We start from the raw sequence: 17,324 nt of genomic DNA, 5'->3' as shown, positions 1-17,324 counted from the left end.
CGGAAAAGCTACAGCAGATGTGGCCAACTTGTTGTCGGGCTTGCCTTCTTTCGAAGTGGCATATGTAATTGGGAGGTGGCGAAAAAGGGGGACAGGGTGATAAACTAGGACCAGGATACGAGTACGACCACCAGGGCGACATGCAAACAAACAAACAAATGGAAACACACAAAGGCAGACAGAGTTTACACAGACAGAAAATCTATTGTCCTAAAATGCTTGGATTCTTAGATAATTACACTAAAAAGGCATTGAAAGGCTTCAAATGTTTTTAGCTAAAAGCAATCTGACAGGGGCGGACAAAGACAAACCGTTTTTGCACTACGAAAATAGAATTAGAAATAACTTTGTTCTGGCTTGTGCTACGGCTTGTTTATAAATGTATTAATGTAAAGCCCATATACATTATTTTAAAAATGGTGTCTTTTTTTAGAAAGCTATTTATTTTCCTACTGACCAATGTAAATATCCACTGTTAACAACCACTTTTAATATTTTTTAGGAAAGATTCTATAAAAATCTCTCAGAATTTGTTTTCATTAATCGTTTTTATCAACACTTTATTTTGGTACAAAGAACTCCGTTTGTCTTAGACTTCGTAAAAAATCAATCTTTCTGCTAAAAAATAAAGAATTATGTAAATCTCGCATTTAAAAACATTTTTCTTCCTGTTTAAAGAGATGTAATGGAAATGCGAGAAAGGATAAAGCAGAAGAGATACATGGAAGCAAGGATATTTTGAATGTTTTGGTCCCTGGCTTGGCATAAATTTGAATTTTCAACATGGGCAGCCAAAGTTCTTCTGCAGTTTCTGCCGGCCGGCAATTGCTGGGACATTTCGGCAGTGAAATCACATAGCCAGTGCCTGCTGCTCCTGATTTCGCTCCTGCTCCTGAATCCTGGCTCCTGTTGTCCTGTTGTGGTTTTTGTGGCCATCCATGGCTGGTTTTGTCTGGTTTCGATGGCCTTTGGGTTGTGTTCCTGCTGCACCAACTACTGGTATGTGCTAAACTGATTTCAGCTTTCCCTATTCCGCACGTAATCTGAACTTTTGCATGTGTGAGACCTCAGTGACCACGCCCTCTGGCCACCACCCCCACCCCCTCTTTTGAATCAAATGTTTGCAAATGTTCCGAAAAACAGGCGCAATTACAACGTTGTTTGCTGCTCGCTGCAAATGAGTTGGTCAACATGTTGGGCTTTTATTTAAGTTTTTTTTTACGAATGTGTTTGAGTTTTGTTTGCAACTGCAATACTTGAAATTTAAAGAACTGGCCTCAGATACCGAGTTTTTATGACTCGGTCAAGACACAGACAAACAAACGCATGGCGAAAAATTATTGGCTGTCTACGTTCAGACATTAAAATTGTCCATGAGCTGTGGAAAGGCAGTTAATAGATTTTCAAGCATGAAAAGAAGCTTACATCACATGCAATATTAGATTATTAGATTTGGCAGTCTACGTAGGTTTTGAGTTTTATGGCAAAGAACTGAATTGATAACTGAGTTTGGATATTGGCTTAAATAATTGTACTGCTAAAGAAATTTAGAAAATGTAGAATAAATGTTTGCAAATTCTGTTGTTAAGATAAAAATCTTATATCTAATCTGGCCAAGAACAGTAAATTGAATTCTAGCTAAAACATGGTTAACTATTGATTAGGCACTGGATTCCAAGAACACCTGCCAAAAGAAGTCAAAGTGCCGATAAGATATGTAAGTAAACTAAAAATAAACTTTAAAATCGGTTTGTTGTAATCCAAAAAAATTGCAGCAATAATAATAAAATAAATTTAGTTGTCTTGTATTGACCTGTATACATTTTATTAAATAAGTCTTGTACTTATTACTGTAAAATATTCTTTTGACACCAACAATAACATTTAAGAGATGCATACAAATATTTTCTTTTTCTATTTCTACCCATTTTAAAAGGCAAAAAACGGAGAACATAAATAAAGTAAATATATATTAAGTTTTCATGCCCCATTGGCTGTGGAAAATCTCGATTCCACGCTTTTGCAAACATTCCACCGGAGTCACGAGTGGTGAGCTCACAGCTGTGCAGTTCGCGACCGGTAATAGAGGTGCAATCGATCCGCCTCGCGCCAGCCCGTTTCCACGGCTCCATGGACCGTGGAGTAGAAGTGCTTGTGTGAGGACTCCCCGGCGAACTGGAGACGTGGCCTGCCGCCCACATCCTGGAGCGGCGCCTCCAAATCCCAGGCACCCGTCCGCAGGGCATCGGTGTAGGTGGATCGGAAGGTGTAGCTGCCCCGGAAGTTGGGATTGGCATGCCACTGGGTGCGCAGCATTCGCAGAGGCTGGGCCACCGCGAAGGGCAGGAATTTGCCGAAGAGCCACAGAAGACCCTCCAAGACCTTTTCCTCGGACAGTGTTTCCATGTGCCGGGCATGTGGGCCAATGATCCAGCCCTGCAGTATGCGTGGCTGCTTGGAGACTGGATAAAAGCCAAACACACTCTCCAGCCAAAAGAGTTCGGAGGCTCGCAGCTCCTCAAGATCCTTCTTCAGCCAGAGGCAACCAAAGCCAGGCCAATCATTGGGCAATGGTGGACTCTCGAATTCCAGGAAGAACTTGTCCACGGTGCCCAGTTTGAGACCCTCAATGGCTCTCACTTTGGCCGCTGGCAGGGCGGGCACAAAGAGTTTGGGATGCTGCTCCTTTAAAACTCCCAGCGAAACTGTACATATGACATGATCAGCGGTGATAATCTCACCATTCCAGCAGCGCAGTGTTAGCTCTTCCGTTCCTTCCCAATTAATTTCGGCAATCCGTTTGTTGAGCAGAACATGACCCTTAAGGATGCCCAGATCATCGGGTTGATCCTCCTGGGCTTTCATGAGAAGTCTCAAGAATCTCTTATAGCCCTTGTCCCGCCAATTGAGCAGCAGTTCACCCTCGCACAGCCAGTATTCCAGGTGACCCTTGCCGGAGACTTCGAACAGGTGATCGGCCGCCTCCACGGAGGCCTCGAACTTGTGGAACACCTCCAGGAACTCCTCGGCAATGGTGCGGTCGATGGGCGGCAGTTTGGCCAGCTCTTTCCAGTACTTCAAGTTGATGTAGTCACCCAGGGAGCCGTCGAAATTAAGCAGTTCTGTCTGCCTGTCTGGTATCGAGTTTTCAGCTATGGTTTTGAGTTGATCTGCTATGTCTTCGGGCAGAACTTCTCTGTTGGATCGCACGCACTTATAGGTTTCGTAGTGGGGTTCCGTAGCCTCTAGCAGATTCAGATCTTTGACCCGCTCGTAGACCACATTTCCCTTCTCACCGTGACACCACTGGGCACCCAGATCGACGACGTTGTCCGCAAAGGGAATCGTGTGCACACGCCCGCCGATACGATCTTCGGCCTCCAGGAGGAGAACATTTCGGAATCCCAGGTCCAGAAGACGAGTAGCTGCAGCTATTCCGGCGGATCCCGCTCCTACGATCACAATGCGAGCGGTTTGTTTGGTTTTACCCAGCAGACGCAAAGATGCGGCACTCATGGTGGGCAAATATGGGTATGTAGGTATACTTCTTACAACAACCGCACGTGTTTCAAGTTTGACGTTTGGCACGAAACTAAAACGCGTCTATTCACTTTCACTCACTCTCCCTGTATATTTTCTTTATTTTTGCCCGTTTCTTCCCTATCTCTGAGTATTTATGGTTCTCTGCGATAAGAGCCAACCCAGTGATAAGGCGGCTTTAATTGTTGCCCAGCCGAAATGGTGTTATGTCAATGCAATTAAACCGAGAATAAAGCAATTGACAGGCTTGCAATTCACAGTCAGCATTAAATATCAGTGGTTGAAGAGAGCGTAAGAGTAGAAAAAATACGCTTAGCTACTTATTAAGAGAGCCCTCTCTTTACTTTCGCTCTTTGCACACAGACCAAAATAGCATTTACTCTTAGCATTTCATGTTTTGAACATCACCATGAGACCATGATTTTGCATACTTGAATAAATTTTGTTTTAATAACTTACACAAAAAAAGGTGACTACTAAATTAAAATAAAACCAAACCAAACCTATAACTACAGGAGCTCCATATAAATAAAAAAAACAGTAGCTTTATTTACTTCAATTTATTAATTTATTTGCTTAATGTTGTGCCGGCTTGAGGGAAAAGGAACCAAGCCGAAAAAGTAAAAAAATGTTTAAAAATAAAAGGTCAAACAATAGATGTTATTAGTTTTAATATGTATTATTGACGTTATCTGTGTTAAAACTTTTAGTTTACAATTATTAAACTTAAATATAGCAATTTATTGGCTTGATCGCGAAAGACATTTTAGGACATCCAATTTCTATGGCTATAGTACCATTCTTCGGCAATTGACTATAGTCATCTACTGCAAAAAAAACCCATTCACCGCTTACAAAGGCAAAACAAAACAAAACAAAAGCCTCACTTTAGGCGCACAAACAATCGCACGCACACCCCCTCTCCCTTATGGCGTTTTAAACTTACCATCCAAAAGTATGCAACAAAATGTTTTCGTTCGGTTTGCCAGTGGCGCAGAGAGCGAGCTCCTTTGATGAATGTATTCATAAAAATCCAATCATTGCAATTGCGCAGCGCATACGGGCGGCGAAGGCAAAGGCATTCAAGATGAATTCGCCAAAATAATGGGAAAACACAACAGACAGCTGGGCGCAGCCACCCATCCACACCCACTACCATTTACAATTTACCCGCAGGGAATAGGGATTGTGAGCCCCCATCGTAACCAAGCAGTCAACAAAAAAATTGCAGCAATAATTTTTTTTCGGAAAACAAAAACACATTTGTGCATAGACTGGGAAAATAACCAGAGATGAATACAATTTATTGGCAGGCGAAGGCTATTTGATACCCATCCATGTTAAGTTTATTTAAGCGCAATAAAAACAAAAACACATTTTATTTTAATTCTTCAGCTTTTAAGGGTCTACTTCTTCTATTCTATTTCTATTTCTTCCTTCTTTTGGCTACTTCTATTTAATGATGTATTTGGTTTTTACAATTATCTTTTTACCAAGGTTAAAGCTCTCAATGAGCTGAGGTGCAATAATAAGCTAACTAATGATATTCTTAAGATAGAACTTGCAGACAATAATCCCCTGTTATAATTATTATTCAGGTCAATTGTTTTAACAAACTATTTTTATACCCAACTCAATAACCATCATGCCCACTCCAGAGTGTTTACGGGGTATTACCTAAAGTCAGGGCGTTTACAACAACAAAAGATGCGATTAAAATGACAAGTGAAAGCAATTTTCGTGCATCTGGTACGGCAAGTGTGGGGATACAAGATGGAAAAGGCAAAATGATTGTCGAGGTAAGGACACAACCCGAATGATTGCCTCAACTGGCATGCGAATACAGTTGGGCCAGTGTAATATGACGTCGTTTATGGGCCTGCTGCCGCAGGAACACCGAAACAAGACAAGAACAGCCCCAAACCCTGCCCCCAGGTACTCACATTCGTGCTGCATTCACATTTCAGTATCCATTCTACGGCAATGAATTTATTCTCGATTTGTATCTGATGTGATTGCAGGAATTCCTGATCAATTGGCTCCAAGGCGACCGTATCCCATAACTGTGCATTTTCCAGCAGTTCTTCCTCCTCATCGGCCCCATCATCATCATCATCATCATCATCCTGGGGCTCCTTCAGCTGCCTTTTTCTGCCCACTTTCCATCGCTGTACGTAGTTAATTGGATCGACAGCATTTAAAGGACACAACAGCTCAACCTGAAGCAAGAGAAAAAATGGCATAAAGGGAAAAAGAACCATTGTAAAAAGATAGAAGATGTAAGGAGTAAAAATCTCGGCTGAAAGGTTTTTACATTTCTTGGAATAATTTCAATTGGTTGGATGTGGATGGGAGAAGAGGCGTTAAATTGATTTTGACATCTGTGCAGGGTTTGACTTTTAATTTTGCTGCCATTTGGCATTGGCACTTGTTGTTGCAACTGGGCAAATTGACGTTTTAATGCAATTTGCTTTTTAATTAAAAGTAAAAGGCATCAGAAAGGCAAGAGCCAATAATCTAAATAAAAAGGCAACGTAGAACTGACTTCTGAGTATTACTGGCAGGGGTTATCCTGTCAATTAAATTTTCAGGTATCATCAAACAATTTTGTGAGATTGCTTTGGAATGCGCATAAATAAATATTAAAAAGCTAAATCGCGGCAAGCCGCATCAAAAATCCCAAAATAAATAAATAATGAAAAATACACATATAACAGAGGTATGCTAATGCCAACAAATTAAAATGATCAAAAATATTTCATGGCTTGAATGGATTTAAATGAGAGGAAACAAATTTTGAATTGTTACAAACAATCATTAGTTTCTTTTATGAACCAAATTTGTATTTGTAATAATTGTTGGACTTAAAAATGATTTCTTATTACTTCAATAATTTATTAAATGGATAGAATATTTATGAGGTTATTTTTGAATTGAGCTACATAGGTAAAACAAATTCACAAAATTGGGTTTTCATTTTAATTTTAAGAACCTTTTTTAAATTATTATTATTTTTTTATACAGGCTTATAACAAATTCAGAAAAGTTGACACTATCCAAAATTCCAGGGTATGGTTGGATTTAAGAACTATCACTATGACAAAAGGCAGTGAGTGTACTGTAATGATTGTTGATGGGATTGCTTTTAAATTGACGGCAATTTGATTGAAAAGAACAAATGGCGAAAAACAAGCTTGGATGCTGGGAATGCAAATTGCTGCAAACTGCAAAGGTGGAGCCAGACAGAAAAAGAAAGAAAAGTGAGAAACTCAATCCGCGTAAATTTGCATCTCCTCCTTACCCGCCAGGTGGTGGGACTTTAAGCTCAGCCCATCTTAGCCCAGTTGCCATTAGGCAGGTGCGGAATATATCCCGAGAATCGTCTTCCCCACTCACCTGTATCGTGGTGGACACCGCCGGGGCACAGCACTTGACCCCGCGATGGCATCTACCGCACAGTTTCGGTCGATACAGCTTCCGGGAAACGCACTCGCCAAGGCGAATCCTGGCAGGACCCAGGCGCTGGACGCTCCGGCACTCGTGGCCCTTCTACGGCGGAAAAACAGAAGTAAAAATATGCGAAAAGTAAAGTTATTAGTCAGGAGCCTTTAAATAGAAACAATGCAACAAAAAACCAGGGGGTATAGTATTTTCAAATTTTGTAATATATATTTTTTTCTTTAAATTGTTAGTTGGATTTTACTTTTAAATAAGAAAAACTTACAAACGTTTAAGGTACTTTAATAATTTTAAACTTTAATTCGGGGTGACACTAAATTTGTTTACCATTGAATAATCGAAGAATATGCCTAAAGGGTTTTAATATTATGGTTAAGCTTATTTAATTTTTTCATTTTTAATAACATTCAAATTTACTTAAGTTGTTTATGGAAAGGCAATTAAATCGATTTCTATTACCTTAACAAACTGGACTCATTATTGTTATACATTTGTTTCGATTCTAAATTAAATTGAACAGCTACAAAATGTATTACGCTTACGTTAACTTGTTTGGATCTGTAGGAAAACCGTTGCATGCTTGTTTAAAAATACTTAGACACGTTTTTCGTGCTCAAAACTCGGATTCACCAGTGTTGTTGGTAACATTCCCAAAATGGCAAAGGCATTTCGTCATTAAAAGGACACTCACTCGTATCCTGTGGGCAGGCTGCTCGTGCTCCTTGTGGTGATGATTGTGCTGATGGGAGTGGCTGTGGGCGTGATGCTGCTTCCGCTTGTGCGTCAACGGATGGCTCCTGCCCCGCTTATTGTCCTCGTGGTCGTCCTTGTCGCACCTGCGATTCTCGCAGAGCCGCAAATTGCTCAGTTGATGGCAGCCCGCGTGGGTGGTGGTGTGCCGCGAGGCGGTGCCAAGGCCGCAGCTTCGGCTGCAGGCGGTCCAATTGCCGCTTGTGGTGCTGTTGTGGCAGGTGGCGTAAACTGCAACGAGTGGAGGGGCAAAAGATTGCTAATTACTACGCTTATGATCGGTGGACTCATTAATCAATGCCCCAAAGGACAATAACGAAACATTCGTAGAGCCTTAGCACAAACATCGATCTTGGTTCGAGAACATGTTTAAGTAATGCATTTTGTTTTTTAAGGAAAAATTTTATTATAAATTTAATTTTATTTATCTCAAAAAGCTAAACTTCTTAAAACTTTTTAAAAACAACAAAACAATTAGAAACAACAAAAAAGTCCCACTCTCATTGAAATTCAAATCAAAGCGTTGCCAAACTTTTAAAAACAAAAATCTTAAAATGAAGCCAGAAAGAGAATCGTTTTCGAACACTGAAGTCTACTCCGTGGGAGATTGGCAAAAGTTCAAGCTACTGCTATGGAAGAATTGGACACTTCAGTGGAATCAGAAAATGCAAATTTTTTGTGTTATGCTTCTGCCAACGTTGTTTCTTTGTCTTATTGTCATTATGCGTTTAATAATAAGGCCCGAGGCTAAGCCGGAAATTCGATACCATCCTGAATCTACATCGGACTTATTGTTGTATATGAAGACGATTCCGCTCGGCAATAGGATAACGCACGAGAACGGAACGCTTAATATACCACGAAATTTCCTGTGCTTCACTCCGGATACACCGTTCAATACTGAGATTATGAATGCTACGGTGTTGCGCCTTAGACTTCTAGGGATTCGACCTTATGACACTGCATCGCACATGGAAAAGGATATGTTGATGCATAACTTTCTGGCCGGAGTGGAATTTGGAGAGCAGGCAGTGGCCATCAATGACAACGGATATCCGATTGAATTGAATTACACGATTCGTTTTCCCAGTGAACTGCGAACAATGGAAGGACCAGTTATTGAAACATGGACGACATCTAGATTATATCTACCCTATGACTCGACTGGACCGCGTAATAGAGAGATAAACGATGGCGGAGTTCCGGTTGGATATATTAGGGAGGGTTTTCTGCCAATTCCAACATGCCCTAACTATGTCCTGGTTGACCCTGGCATCGGGAATCACCGATGCAGATCTGCCGCATATAAATATTCAACGCTTTCCCTACAGAGCATTCAGCTATGATCAATTGTTGAGTGGCCTGCGTCAACTACTGCCCTTCGTGATCCTGCTGAGCTTCATCTATCCCTGCTCGACGGTGACCAAGTATGTGACGACCGAGAAGGAACTGCAACTTAAGGAAATAATGAAATTGATCGGCGTACACAACTGGCTCCATTGGATGGCCTGGTTCGTCAAGAGTTATGTAATGCTCATGGTGGTGGTGCTGCTCATCATGTTCCTGATGATGATCAAGTTCTACTTCTCCGTATCCGTACTTTCACATGCAAATGTGCTTCCTGTATTGGTATTTTTGCACACATATGTGATAGCTAGCATATGTTTTTGCTTTTTGCTGGCGGTAATGTTTTCAAAAGCCAGCACAGCATCTGCAGTGGCCTGCATTCTCTGGTTTATTACCTTTATACCCTATTCATTTGCCTACTACTATTACGACCGTCTTAACCTCTTCCACAAACTGCTCATCAGCATGGTGTTTACGAACTCGGCCTTGGGCTTTGGCCTCCATGTCATAATCATGTGGGAAGGAACTGGCGAGGGAGTCACTTGGCACAATATGTTTCAGCCCATCTCGGAGGACGATGATCTGACCCTGTTTTACGTGATCATGGCCATGACCTTCGGGGCAGGCGTATATTTCATTATTTGCCTCTATGTGGAACAGGTATTTCCTGGTGATTACGGTATACCTCGCAGGTGGGACTTCATCTTTCGCAGATCATTTTGGCTAGACCTTATGCCTTTTAGATTTGTTATAAAAAATGCAAAATTCGAAAGCACCGCTAGTGAATCGCCGAACAAAAAAAAAAGCTGTAGAACCAATAGGGTTGTGGGCGTTCAACTGTGCGACCTTCAGAAAACATATGGCAAACACCGAGCAGTCAAGGGTATAAACTTGAAAATGTATCGCAATGATATTACAGTCCTACTTGGCCACAATGGAGCTGGCAAGACCACAACCATCAACATGATAACGGGCATAATTAAGCCCACAAGCGGAACGGCCATAGTAAACGGCTATGATATTCGACATGATTTGGCAAAAGCGCGGCAATCATTGGGAATTTGCCCGCAAGTCAATATTCTGTTCAACAACATGAGTGTTCGCGATCATATTAAGTTCTTCAGTAAGCTGAAAGGAATACGTGGCTCCAAGGCGGTCGACAACGAGGTGGGTAAGTATGTGACCATGCTGGAGCTGCAGGACAAGTCTTTTGTGGCCGCTGAAAAGCTGTCTGGTGGCATGAAGCGCAAGTTGGCCCTTTGCTGTGCTCTGTGTGGAAATGCTCGGGTTGTACTGTGCGATGAGCCCAGTTCAGGCATCGATGCAGCCGGTCGCAGAAGTCTTTGGGATCTATTGCAAAGCGAAAAGAACGGACGGACTATTTTGCTAACCACTCACTACATGGATGAAGCTGATGTCTTGGGCGATCGCATAGCTGTCATAGCCAATGGCTTGCTGCAATGCCAAGGCACCTCCTTTTATTTGAAGAAAAAATTTGGCACTGGCTATCAATTGGTCTGCATGATGAAGAGTGGCTGCAATGTGGCCGCAGTCACCGAGTTGATAAATCGGCATGTGCCTAATTTAAAGTTGGAAAGGCAGTTGGGAACCGAACTAACATATCGCCTGTCTACCGATTACTCCAAGAACTTTGCGGCATTACTAAAGGATTTGGATGTGAATTGTGACAATTTGAAATTGGAGGGGTATGGCCTGAGTGGGGCCACGTTAGAAGATGTTTTCATTGAAGTCAACAGCGAAAGAAGAGTTCGTGGCGGAGAGGATGTGCCTCAGGCTGAGAAAAGTGTGGGCTTCAAGGACTTGGTGTTTGATACAAGAACGAGGGAAACACGAGCTTGGATCCGTTTTTGTATGTTTTGGCAGGCTCTGTTTTTGAAGAAATTTTATATCACCATAGGATATTACTGGCTCATGATAATTCAGATTTGTCTGCCCATAATTATTATGACCCTGACCATATTTAACTCGCGCGGTGGTAGGATCTACTACGAATTACCCTCCATGCCCGTATCCATTCTGCAGTACAAATACGTTTATGTAGTCTTGGATGATAATGCCACTGATCCAGCGTCGAGTTTAGCTGTGACTTACATGGATCACTTGAAGCAATTCGGTAATAGAGTAAAGCTGCTTAAAACAGGAGACTCAAGCTTTGAGGATTACATACTGAGTCGTGACATAAGTGAACACCGCCGAGTCGATTTCGATTATGTGGCCGGGCTAACCATCAGTAAGGATAACTTGACTGCGTGGTTGAATAACAAGCCCCTGCATACCGCACCATTGACGCTTAACTTACTGCATAATGCCTTGGCCATTAAATTGCTCGGCAAGGAAGCTTCTACATATGTAAGTAATTTTCCATTGCCGTATAGCGAGGATACCAGGACATTACGGCTGAATAAGGGTCAGCGTTTGGGTGCTGAAATAGCTATCAATTTAAGCTTGACCATGGCATTCGTAACATCCTTCTTTGCGATCCCCGTCATAAAAGAGCGAGAAACTCGAGCCAAACTCTTGCAATTCCTAAGTGGAGTGGATGTGTGTGCTTACTGGACGAGTCAAATGGTATGGGACTATTTCATATTTATCATATCCGTCTTTTCGTCTATATTTACGATTGCTGCGTTTCAAGAGCGTGGCTATTCAACACCTTTAGAACTTAGTCGGTTCTTTTATCTGCTGTTAATATTTGGATTAGCTGCCATTCCCCTGAGCTATGCTCTATCGGGGTTTTTCTCCAATGCTGCCACAGGTTTTACACGAATTTCCATTTTCAATACATTGGCAGGAAGTGGATTTTTTATGCTGGTCGTAGCAGCTTGATTTTGAGGCATTTCAGCTGCAGCATGTGGCATCGGCACTTGCCTGGTACTTTCGATTATTTCCACACTATAGTTTGGCCAGTGCCGCTCACCACATCCATATAGGATATAATATTCGAAGTGGCTGCAGTTTGAGAAGCATCACGAAATTGTCCGAAAAGGAACGTTGCCGCAATGTTCCCATATGCTGTAATATTCCAGGATATTTCGCATGGAAAAGCCCTGGTACTCTGCCAGATATCGTATATCTACTTGCTGTGGGATTAGCTTTATTTTTGCTACCAATTATGTATGATGCCAAGGTATTCGATGCAATAGGCGAAGCCTTAAGTAAGTTGTGCTCCGGAAGAAAGCGTTCGAGGGGAGGATCTTCAATCGAAAATGAGGACGTTGTTGCGGAACGATTGGTTGTTAGAGAAATGATAAATGCCCAACGAAAAGATATACCCCTTTTGGTTGATAATATTACCAAGCGCTATAAAGATAAGCTGGCTGTAAGGGGCATTTCGTTTCATGTCGCACATGCCGAATGTTTTGGCCTCCTGGGTGTGAATGGAGCTGGTAAAACTTCAACCTTTAAAATGCTAACTGGCGATCACAAGATTACCTCCGGAGAAGCCTACTTAGATGGCGACAACATATCCACTCATAAGATTCACGGAAAAATTGGTTATTGTCCGCAGTTTGATGCATTGTTCGATGATTTGACTGGCCGGCAAACGTTAAAAATGTATTGCCTATTAAAAGGTGTGCAACGTCGACATATTAATGCAATAACTTGGACGCTAGCAGTATCTTTTGGCTTCGAAAAGCACTTGGATAAGCGAACGAAACATTATAGTGGGGGTAACAAGCGAAAGTTGAGCACGGCCATTGCGGTGCTTGGAAATCCATCGGTTTTATATCTCGATGAGCCCACCAGTGGCATGGATCCCGGTGCTAGACGACAACTTTGGCAAGTAATAGGACTCATTCGTACTGCTGGAAAATCAATTGTCCTCACTTCACACAGTATGGATGAGTGCGAGGCGTTGTGCACCCGATTAGCCATAATGGTGGATGGCGAATTTAAATGCATAGGATCAGTGCAAAGTTTAAAAATCAAATACTCAAAGGGACTCATACTGAAAATAAAAATCAAGCATAAAAAGAAAAATTTTCAAAGAATATTGGAACGATCGTCTTCCTCAAGCCAAAATAATTCCTTCGCAGAAGCTGATCCTAAAAAACATTCTTTTTTAGGCACAGACAATTTATTACCAGATCGAGTTTTAAGGGTAAATAGATTTATATTGGAAGAGATTCCCCATTCCGAGTTCAAAGATGAATATAATGGCCTAGTAACATACTACATGCCACAATCGACAAATTTGGCTACAATTTTTCAGCTCCTTGAAAGTAACATGCAAAAATTGAATATTGAAGATTATTTAATTATGCAGACACGGTTGGAGGAAATATTCTTAGATTTTGCTTCAAAACGAGCTGGTTCTTGTAGTGATAACTAAAAAGTGAGTTTTTAACTTTTCATTTAGAAGTATTAATCATTAAAATGCGTTATTTTAAAATTTTTTTTCAGAAAATTTTTGTGTTGCTAGCTGAATAGTTTTGTTATTATTTCTGTATTCTGTTATTTTTTTCTTTAATTCTGTTATTTTAAATATATTAATATCCTTTCCATAAAATTTTTACAAGGCAATGTATGTCTGTATGTTTTGTGTATTATTTTTTGAAATTTTTGACTTTTTAGTTTCAGAAATTTGCTCATATTTTTATGGGTTTAATTATTGATTTCCGAAGACTCTTCAACATAAACACCCTGCACTAATTGCTGGCCAGGAATGTGTGCCTCACGTTTTATGTTCAAAGGGCTTTCCATTTAAGTCGCCAAAAGCTACACCCTGTAGCTGCTGGCAGAAACGCTTAATATCTTGTTTATTTATTGCATTCTGCGCGTTTAATTAACACTTAATCCTTGTGTAAGTAATTACGCTGCTGCTTCAGTATTTGCTTCTGCTCGTGGCCTCCAGTCTCGTGATGAAATAATTCATCTTCATAAATATGCGCTGCACTCTTTACTCGGTTTTGGGCGTAGGATGTGGGCATTCGGGGTGGGATGTGGGTTTTTGGGGGGCGCTTAAAAAGCATTAAGTTGCGCATCGGACACAGCACGGCACGCCCCTGAGCGCCATTAACTCAGAGCAGTGGGCGGGAGGTAGGGGAAGGAAGTGGTCACAAAGGGATGGCCACAGCCATAAACACACTTATAAAACAATAACAAGGCCATGGCAGTGGAAATGTGATTGCACTGAGAAAAAATTCATTTGGAAAATTTAAAATTGCTCTCATGTGAACTTATGTCGATTATTATTTTGAAAAAATCAAAACCTATAAAATAGGAATACAATGGCACTCTTTTTACCTAATTGAAAGACATTCAATTTTGGTACATTAAAACTGCATAAAATTTGACTATTAAAATCTTGAATTTCTTAAAATTTAAACAAAATTTTAACTCAGAACATTAGGCTTGCTAATTTTAAATCAGTTGGATTTAGAACTAAATACATTTTCTACTCTAAAAATTTATTAATGTTCTTAATCTCTAGAACCTCAATTTCTTTTCGTCAGATTCATACATTGACGTTAATAAATTCCGTTTATAAACGACACCCCGTAAATTATGTTTTCCCCAAAAATACAAACATGCATTTAACATGTCATTTAAAAACCGGCCCTTTGTAAAATAATCAAATCATCATTGTCAGGGCCCTGAAAGATCAATAGATTGGATTTCTGTATTTTTTTTTTTTTTTTGATATATCTGAATTATACTTTATTAAAAAATTCAAGCATTTACTGAGGTATTTTCACCTTCTTAAATTACATAAACAATTCTACGTTTTCTAAATACTTTTTTTTCTGAGTGCATATGGACGACTTACCATCAGCTGTTGGATTCTCACAGAGCCACATCTTGCAGCAGTGGCCAGGAACTTCGACAAGGCGCGGCGATCGGCAGGAAATCGTGTCGTCCGGCGCCGGGAGCTGTTCGTTGGGACACAGCGTCGAGCAGGCGTGACGGCCATTCTGCAATGCCACATTAAAATACATTAAATGTGGCCCATTGCTGATGCTGTTGGGTTGTTTATTTAGCTTTGGTCGGGCAGCCGAAAATAAAGTCATAATGTAAAGAAAATATTGGGCCAATCGCACGAGTATGGCCAAAACTTGGCAGGGTCCTCGACTCGGCCACGAACTTTTGCTTGGCATTCGTGTCTTTATGTTTGCCCTTGTATATGGAGAAATTAACATTTCGGTCGGGCCCTCACTGCTTTGTTTGTAATCCACTTTTCGCCTCTAAGCGGTCAGAGCCCAATGGGCTCCCATTCCCTGTCTTTGGCATCGTCACGAAATTGCATTGCATAAATTGCGAGTGCTTGTGTTTGTATTATGCCACATGATAAACTACCAGCGCAGCTGGAAAAAAGGCGCAAAAACCAAACTAGACATGGAAAAACTAGAAGCGATTGTATAGGTGGGGTCCAGCCATAAAGCAATGTCAAGGACTTAGTTTTTCTTTTGTTTGAACTTTAATCGTCGTAGTATTATCTGCAAGGATTCTGAGAAGCTGAAGAGCCGCTTAAAAATTCAACTCAAACTGGTACAAAAAACTAAAGATATTTTTAGAAACTATTTTTAGGTAATATGGAAAACAATATATAAAATAAAGTATTATCAGCTCAATATATATATGCATGTTATATTATTGATAATAATCATGAAAAAATATATAATTATATTTACTTATTTTTATTAAGATTGAAAAAGCTAAACTAATTTTTCATTTACATTTATAGCATCATTTAGATTGGATAATGTCTGTTAAACACTGTTTAAATCTCATTAGCGAAACAGAGTTGAAACCGTTATAACAGCTATTAAAAACTACTGTGAATTGTAATTCAAGCATTTGGCACTATATTTAAATTTTAATTAAAATCGCTACCCAGCAAAAGCAGTTCGCTTCTAAATGGTGCCAGTGCTGGCACTAATCCCACCCAAAACTCACAAGGCCAAAGCAAAGGCTGAAACAAAAAGCCAAAATAGCACAGGTTAAACAACAGCGTTGGCAACGAGAATCGTTTAACGAAACTGCAGTTGGCTTTTGGTCTGAATGCTTTTTGTGCCCCAATATCTGTATCTGTGTATATGCTATACTATATATATCTCTGGATGTCTGTGGCTTGTGGCCAACTCTTGTGCGAATGGCCCCCAGCAGTTGGCCACCGGCTGCGACCTGGGAACTGTGACTGTGACTGTGACTCGCGACTTACCTCGCAAACGCATTGAGTTTTACAATCCAATTTAAATGTGACTCCATGTGCGAATGTTGTGTTGCCAACGCTGCAATTGGCTGCAGGCGAATCCGAAGTGAAGACCATATCCCAATCCAGATGTTACGTTGGTTGCCATTGTTGTCACCACAAAAATAGTTGGAAAATAGAAAAAAAACGATTTAAATGAGCATAAGCATTAAGGGAATCGAATTGAATTGCACACATAAACTCTTTAAAGGTAATACGAACTTCAAATAATTCTTAGGCAATCAGTGCTTTGACTTGTTTATTCTACATTTCATTTCGCTTTGCTTTCATCTCACTGCTAATTTATGTCATCAAATGCGTAATACATGTCGTATGTGCAATTCCAATGAATGGGAGCCCAATTAATGTCAGTGCTGTTTGTTATAAATTTCGCTAGAATCGCATATTTACAGCGCAAACAATAGACCTGCTGCCAGGCCATCGGTTGCCTCCGTGTCTCATCAAAATTGATATTAGCAAACGCCGCTGCTTTATGGCATGCCATTAGCCCGCAAAAGTTTGTTTTTGCCCCATTCTTTGTTTAGCAGAGAGAAAAAATAATTCTTTGATAAATATGTAATTCAAAATTTAATTAAAACTTTAATCAGATCTTTTTAAGGATCTAATGTATTTGTGAGAAGTTTGTTTAAAAATTATTGTTGGCTCAACTAACAAATAAATCTTATTTTTAAAAAGTGCTATGAAATTCTTAAATGATATTATTGAATTTCAGAGTAAAAATGATTTATATTTTAAAAGTGTTTATTTGTTAAGATATATTTAAATAGCGTCAAATACAGAATATAAAATATAACTAGGAATTATTTTAGTAATTTTAATAAAATTTTTTTGATGGGGTTGTGACTGAAATTTTTTAAAATCTCTATTAAAAACAATTATTTAAAAGAATTTGCAAATATATTTTTCGGTGTCCTTTGGCTGTAACTGTTCAGACACGGCTGGCTCTTGTTTTGGCCTGGCCAAAAACTCGTATGTGTAACCGCCAATCACAATT

The 17,324-nt window shown here is 40.2% G+C and overlaps 3 protein-coding genes across 4 annotated transcripts in view; 1 reads left to right on the top strand and 2 right to left on the bottom strand.

Annotated features, from left to right (window-relative positions):
• The window catches only part of LOC128257119 (CCN family member 2), a 59,263-nt gene that overhangs the window by 7,860 nt on the left and 34,079 nt on the right, over nt 1–17,324 (bottom strand). Inside the window, exons 5-9 of one of the 2 annotated variants that reach the window (XM_052987953.1) lie at nt 16,280–16,359; nt 14,888–15,032; nt 7,691–7,980; nt 6,937–7,089; nt 5,484–5,759 (exon numbers count right to left, since the gene is read on the bottom strand). In XM_052987953.1, coding sequence (XP_052843913.1) covers nt 5,484–5,759; nt 6,937–7,089; nt 7,691–7,980; nt 14,888–15,032; nt 16,280–16,359 — 944 coding nt within the window. Of the gene's footprint in view, nt 1–5,483; nt 5,760–6,932; nt 7,090–7,690; nt 7,981–14,887; nt 15,033–16,279; nt 16,360–17,324 lie in introns of those variants that run through there. The other variant, XM_052987954.1, reaches the window with a different exon arrangement.
• Nucleotides 1,830–3,783, bottom strand: LOC128257117 (spermine oxidase). Its single transcript, XM_052987951.1, has one exon. It carries the CDS (start codon nt 3,514–3,516, stop codon nt 2,056–2,058), a length of 1,461 nt encoding a protein of 486 aa, XP_052843911.1. The 5' UTR covers nt 3,517–3,783; the 3' UTR covers nt 1,830–2,055.
• Nucleotides 8,249–13,604, top strand: LOC128257116 (phospholipid-transporting ATPase ABCA3). The gene is given in 4 exon segments (XM_052987950.1): nt 8,249–8,987; nt 8,989–11,937; nt 11,939–13,453; nt 13,522–13,604. Coding segments are annotated over 3 exon segments (5,145 nt in total). The 5' UTR covers nt 8,249–8,303; the 3' UTR covers nt 13,451–13,453; nt 13,522–13,604.

The sequence above is a fragment of the Drosophila gunungcola genome (assembly GCF_025200985.1).
Source record: "Drosophila gunungcola strain Sukarami chromosome 3L unlocalized genomic scaffold, Dgunungcola_SK_2 000002F, whole genome shotgun sequence".
NCBI classification, from domain to species: domain Eukaryota; kingdom Metazoa; phylum Arthropoda; class Insecta; order Diptera; family Drosophilidae; genus Drosophila; species Drosophila gunungcola.
Note: the sequence above shows the minus strand (reverse complement) of the source record. Positions and strands in the feature narration are given on the sequence as shown.